The following is a 6,772-nucleotide window of genomic DNA, read 5'->3' as shown; positions in this document are numbered from 1 at the left end:
ATTTTTATTTGGGCTTGGCATCCCCTGTGACCTGTTGAGAGGGTTAACTTTTCATCTGATCTGACTGCTAGTCCTTATCTCTGGAAATGATCCAAAACCAAGAAGGAATGAAAGGAAAAAACTCACAAGGAACCAACCTTTTTTGGTTTTATACCCAGAGGGGACATTTTGGGTTGCATTTGGATTTTGCATTTGGGGGTTTTATTTCTGTTTTCTTTGCAAAGTAAAACAAAATTCTCACAAAACTGACAAGGAGAACAAAATTATTTACTTTTTTTTTTTTTAAGCTAGAGAAAGGGGGAAATAGGAAGACGATTCCAATTTTTCATAAGGAGAGAAAAATATCAGCCAAAAGAAAAAGATTTTCAAGACTGTGTTTGGAAAATTTGTGAGAATAGCAAAGGTGTAGCTATATTAACTATACTTTCTCAGCTTTATACAAACACTTATAAAACATGAATGAATACCAGAGGGAATATTTTTATTAACAAAAAATTAGAACACAAGCTTTTAATACCTATACCAGGAAAAACAGCTCATTTATTTAAACAGCAGTTTAGAAACAAAGAAACAAACCAAAAAGAATTAGTTACTTTCCTATGGATTTAAATTTTGGAGTTAAAATCTCTTGATGGCTTCTAGGGAAGCCTTACGTCTGTAGTAATTCTCAGGAAACAGCATTGCTGACTACAGCACAAAACAACTCAAATTGTGCTGATTCGGTAGGCAAAGCCTTTGAAACTGATGGAGCTTGTGGAGGAGTCAGAACCTGAAGAAATGCCAATATTATTTCAAGGGCGGGGTGGGGGGGAGCTCTATTTCCAAAAGGAACAAAACTGGAGGGTAATTAAACTCAGCAGCATCCTAGAAGCCAACACAAGGCTTAACTTCTGAGTTCAGCTTGGACTAAAGCTCAGGGTGAAAGCTGATACAGGCCTTTTCTAGCACAAGGATAGTTAAAGCATGGTCCAACAGGGCTGTAGCCTCGATATACTCTAATTTTGAGTGCTGAGACACAGTATGGAGACCATGCAGTGATCTGGTAAAGTGTGGAAAGTTAAAAGCAGAGCAATGGTTTGCATACTGTTATTTCTGAGGGCCTCACCTCTATGTTAAAGATCATCTGGATCAGTCCACCTTGTACAAATCGGGTTTAGCCCTGGCAGATTGTCAGTGTTGCCCAGGGCTGGGCAAGGGCTGGCTGCCCCTGTCAAAAAGCATGAAGCATATCTGCACTTGGGTCTCATGCTTGGAGTAAGAAAAACTATTCTGAGAAGGGAAGAAAACACAAAAACTCTCCTACCTTTCTGTCCTTATGGTGCCCTGTTATGAAAGACGATTGGTTGAGTACCAAGACCCAAGATATGCTCTGGTATATTAACACAGCTGAAAACATTATCAGCCACAGATACTGGTGCCTTAACCTATGCTGTTTGAGCAGAAGTCAGTTTGTAAATGTTTAATAGATGATGGACTTTTTTCTTAGCAAGATAACCAAGAAACAGGATTTACTTCATATTTTAAGAAATTAGACTATATCAAATGTGTAATAAAAATATTTTCTATAGGATTTTAAAATATATACATATATAAACTACCTTAATTTTTAATGCCCTGTTGATATTGATGCGGTCTCTACAGTATCTAAGTGTAACTAAGTGAGGCTGCCCAGCAACCTCCATTATACCTCAAACAGTGATTACAAACTTGAAGCCTTGTCCACGCTGCAAATTAAACCTGCTTGAAAACAGGATCTGAAATTGTCTGCTGGGCCTGATCCAGCACCCACTAACAGTCAGGCAAAGTCCATTCCTGACTGCAGGAGCTGGATTAGGTCCTAGACACAGTCCTGCAATGACGTGGTTTCCAACCCTGTTGGCTGGGCAATCATAAAGGCACCTGAGGGAGTTACTGAGACCCTTAAGGCACTTCCTGGTAAAATAAAAAATATTAGATATTTTATGTAGAATATTTAGGCATATTTAGAAACAGTCTAAAGAAAATTTGGGCACATCTATCCTTCATTTTGAAGAGGGGCCCAAACTGACTGTGTCCTGGACGTAGCCTTTGCTCAGACACTGGATGTAGACTTTAGTGAAGCTTAAGGGAGGTTGAGAGCTTGGGGGTGATGATGGTGCAAAGAGCATTCATGCCTGCATCTTTCCTGCAGCATCCATCTCCATATACCCCCCGGCCTCGCTTGCCCAGTCCACGTGGAGGAGGTAAGTTGGCAAGCAGAGCTCCTGTGTCAAGTGCCTGCAATGGCCCATGGGGCTGAACTGGCACTTTCATCAAAGAGAACCTAAAACTGGTGACGGAGGTGGAGTGGGGTGAGGGCGGAGAAGCACAGATTACTGTCTGGCCCTGTGTCCACTGAGGACAGCGAGGACATGGCTTTGGGCTGTGCCTCCAACACACAGCCCAATCCAGTTTGCATTCTTGTTTAATCTAGCACTGTGTCTAAAGCAAGTTCAGATTCATTTTCCGTGCAAGGTTTGAAGCACAGTGTAGACAAGGTGTGAGGGCCAGATCCTGATCTAATGCAGGGAAAATTCGCCATTACCATTGGTCTGAGCACTTACCCTTGATTATACTTTAAGGTAGGTAGCATGGGAGTTCTCCTGCTTCAAAGAGTTAATATAGGGGATTTGACCACCTGCAGAGGAAAGTTTCTCGCTGAGCTTTCGGTTCATCTGCTCCATGTGCCTGGTGTTTTTCCTGGCTTGCCGGAGAGACCTCTTGACTTTCTTCACCCGATCTCGCAGCTGCTTGTTGCGCTTCTCCAGCGTCGCCACTTTCTGCTGCAGCTTCTTCACTCTGTCCTCCTCCTCAAACAGGGCTTTCTGGACCGAGGAGCACATGAGCTGAGGGGACAGCAGAAATGAAATAGCAACAGGTGAGCTTTACACAAAAACCTGTTAAAGCAAGGGTTAATTCGGGTGTTCCTTGAAACACCTCACAGCTCTTCAAAAGTAGAATGCTTTTTTTTGGAAGTTCTATTCTTTTTTTTATACCTTTTTTAGTAAAATCCTCTCTTTCACTTCTGTATTCAGGTAAGACCTGAAATTGTAGATCTTAATGATACTAGTGATTCACAATTACTTTTATGAACTGTTTTGACAGACCTGTCCAGCCCACTGAGGCTACATTGAATTTATGGAGGAAGGCTGCCCTATTTCTGGTATGAAACTGGAGTTCAGGCCAAGGGGTGTCACTTTTGGAAAACTCTAGATTTGATTCAGCTTAGCAGCCCTTCAGAAACCCCAGATTTTGACAGGAGCCTGCCTTTTCCTCTTTACGTCAACATGTGAAATAAGGACTGCACCTGCAAAAGGCAGAACTGGTTGGTTTTGCCTTTTGAAGAACTGGGTTGTCTTAAATGTCTCATTTTATGGGCTTCTTTCAGATGAAATCCTAAAGGGTAAAATCTCAGCAGTCTCTAGGAGCATTCAAGACCCCATAACTTTAACAGAAGTGATTGTTTTGGCAGGGTCTTTGGCTGAAAACTGCCCCTCCCATTCTATCCACTACCAACTTACTGCAATATTGCCCCCAGTAGGGATATCAAGCTCTTGATGTCCACTCACACCTGTGGCCCTTAGGCAAAAAAAAAAGGGAGCCAGCTTCAAAGGTGCTGCACCCAAGGCAACACTAGAAGAGCAGCTCATAGGGTATTTTCAAATCCGCTGGGTTGGATGATGGTCCAAATGCAAAACATCTGTTGGACAATTGTTCTTCCTCTACCACCTCATCCTAGGATGACCCAGAGGTCTATCTCATCCCAACTATATGTGATTGCCATGTTTACGGTCTCCTGTTTCTGACTTGCTTCCTGTTTGTAGGTGCAGCCGTAGGAATGCGATGAGAAACACCAGCTACAAAGGCTGCTGACTAGTTTCAGTGCAAAGAAGTTGTGATCCTGATGGACGGTGTCACGTGGGATGGGATTCAGCTGCCTTCTCTTAAGCAGCTAAAAGTGAGACTCAGGTCTGGGCTCCTCTCTTCCAGTTTCCCCTGTAACATCTGCAGGGAGAGACACCCTTCAAGAGGGTGATCTCCACCTCCTAGGGCAGTGGGAAGAATCACCCTCTGAACACAAGTCCCCCATTTCACTGACTAAAAAGGCACCAAGTTCCATGTTTTCTACCTGGGCAACATTTTCCAAGCAGAAAAAGAGGAGGTGCCTGCGGCACAAGGACAGCCTCACCATAAAGTTTCTAATCTAGAGGAACTCCCATCAAAATCTATTTCTGCGCAGGGTGATGTGCCTCCTTCCTTCCTTTCCTACAAAAAGCATCCTGAGAGATTTTATTGTGCAAGTGGGACTTTCAGCTGATTGCCGCACTGGTGCACTGTGAGGAAAGGCAGCGTCTTCTGCTGGATTTATCTCCTATATACGTCTAGATTTTTTTTTATGCGTGTCAAGCACTCCTGGAGCCTTGATGGGCTTTCTCTGGCAGAACATTTGGAACAGACAGGGAATCTAAATAAACAAGTAAATCCTCACTGTGATGATGAAGGATTACATGTTTCTTTCCATCTTACTTTGTAGTATTTTCAACAACTGGAAGTAGGGGAGGGAGCCCGCTTTGACGAATAACACTTCATTTGCTTTGGAAACCCCCAGCAGCCGAAAACCATGGCCAGTCAACACAAACACAGCAACTGCTTCCAGTCCCCATAAGCTCTTGTTTCTTGTGCGAAAGCACTGCAGGGCTTTGCTAAAAGGCAAATTCTTGCCCCAACCATCCCCTCACTAGGGCTCTTTTATAAACGCATACTAGGGAGACTGGGAGCTCACAGATAGAGGGCCAGAAATTGCCCTGAAGAGGAGGGAATTTGGTTTTGATCACAGCTCATTCCAAGGGTTATTTGAAAACAGCCAGCACATCTTGGCTTTTGTGTTTGCCAAACCCTTGCAAAACTTCAAGCAGAACACTTCTTGAATTTAAATCCCTGCAAAGGAGAGCAGTGAGTTAGGAAAAGAGGTTTGCTGGGAAGACAGGAGGTGGAAACTCTACTTCATGAGGGATTTCTTGCATTTTCCATTGATGCAGTGAGAGGTATGGCACATGACAGAGTCCAATGCAGAGGAACAAACAATTTGTGCAGCTGAAGTGTGAGGTTGTGCGAACCCAACCGTGTCTCATCTGTCTGGGCTGGCTCGTGGGGGAATGTCTGATAGCAGATATCGGGGATGGCATTAGCCTCATCCCAGAGGCACCCCCAAACCTTTTGAAGTTGGTACTCTGTCAGCAGAGGTAGTCCAGCTCTACAGAGACACTCAGAAACTTCTCAAACACCATCAAAAAGCTAGCTAGCTCATTTGCTCATGCTGTTCCTCTTCCAGATCCTCACTCTCCAGTCAAACCCATGGTTTAGTGCTTAAATTATCTGGAGATATCCAGAGAGATCACTGGAACAACACAGTTATAAAAAACTGAGGTACTGTTGGACACGGACAGCTTTATTTACCAGCGGGGTAGGTGATAGGAAGAGCCCAGCTTGATAATTGGATGCCTGCCTGCAAATGCAAGACTACCAGCCGAAAAATAAACTATTTGCTCCTTCTACATGGGGAAAAATAACAAGGTGGAGTCCTCACGTTCTCACCGGCTGGTTACAAACAGCATTTTTCACAGGGATCTGCAGTGAGGATGATATTTAAATGTGAGTGCTGTCCCACCCTTGCTATTACTGCTAGGGCTGCAGTTCACATGAGTGCAACCAAGTTATTTTTAAAGTGGTGCTGAGAACTGTGTAACTGCGACAGCCAGGGGCTTAGCACAGCCTGTATAACTAACCCAGCTGCTGAACAAATAAGTGAGAAGTTAACCAACCCTCAGTCTGTGTTGCTACTTGAATACTTCTTGTTTACAGCCAGATGAGATATCCCTGCATTGCGCAGTCATTCCTATGGAGCATATCTACAGACAAGAATTTCACACTCCATTTTCTCTGGTCTCATGCACCCATAAATGTGCACGTTTTGCACTGATGACCGTCAAGATCAGACCTTAGTCCAAAGGAACTGCTAAAAGCTACAGAGAACTGGATTTTGTTTCTGGCAGTGGCCTGTGTTCCCACCCCCCATCACAGCTTGCCATGTCAGGTGCACTACAGAAGGTGGGGGGGGTGTTTATGCAATGTTTAAGGGACAATGAAATCTCCATCCATACCTTACAAGGTAAGTAACTGAGGAGCCAGTTCCACTTGGTGCCGCTGAAAGAAAGGATAGGAAAGGATGGATAGCTGACAACTCCTATTCCCACAAGTTATCAGCTGCAGACAGTTAAGCAAGAGCTCTGAAATGCCACACTTAGCATGGCATACATGCCCACAGACCTGGGAAATGGAGAGAAGGACCAGATAATGGCTCCTCAGAAAAACTTATGAATTGTTTTTCTAGGTTTCCTTCAAAAGTTACATTTTCTAGTAACCCACAGTTCAGAAGAATTGTTTGTTCTGGAGATCTCTGTCTGCATGTCTAGTTGTTCCACAGTTTTGTTAGCAAGGCATCCTCAGCAGTGGTTAAACTTGAGTCCAGAGCAGTACCAGGAGATGTAACAGGAAAGGTAGCACAACAAGAACCATACAGCTCCTTAGGATTTATCCCACACAGCCTACAGCTGTGAAACCACAAATTAAATATATTTGAGTATTTGTCTGAAACATCCTGTCACAAATATACTCAGTTTTAAGTTTCACCACATCTAGATGATTTACAAAATCTGTCCATCTGCCAAACAAATCAGCACTGTAGCAAATCAAG

The 6,772-nt window shown here is 43.6% G+C and overlaps 1 protein-coding gene across 1 annotated transcript in view; it reads right to left on the bottom strand.

Moving 5' to 3' along the window:
• Positions 1–464: 464 nt before the first annotated feature.
• Positions 465–6,772, bottom strand: part of CCDC3 (coiled-coil domain containing 3) — a 45,757-nt gene continuing 39,449 nt past the window's right edge. The window contains exon 3 of the mRNA XM_052790682.1: positions 465–2,864. Within this exon, the coding sequence (XP_052646642.1) occupies positions 2,589–2,864 (276 nt within the window). The 3' untranslated portion in view covers positions 465–2,588. The remainder of the gene's footprint in view (positions 2,865–6,772) is intronic.

This window comes from Harpia harpyja, chromosome 6 (assembly GCF_026419915.1).
Source record: "Harpia harpyja isolate bHarHar1 chromosome 6, bHarHar1 primary haplotype, whole genome shotgun sequence".
NCBI classification, from domain to species: Eukaryota; Metazoa; Chordata; class Aves; order Accipitriformes; family Accipitridae; genus Harpia; species Harpia harpyja.
Note: the sequence above shows the minus strand (reverse complement) of the source record. Positions and strands in the feature narration are given on the sequence as shown.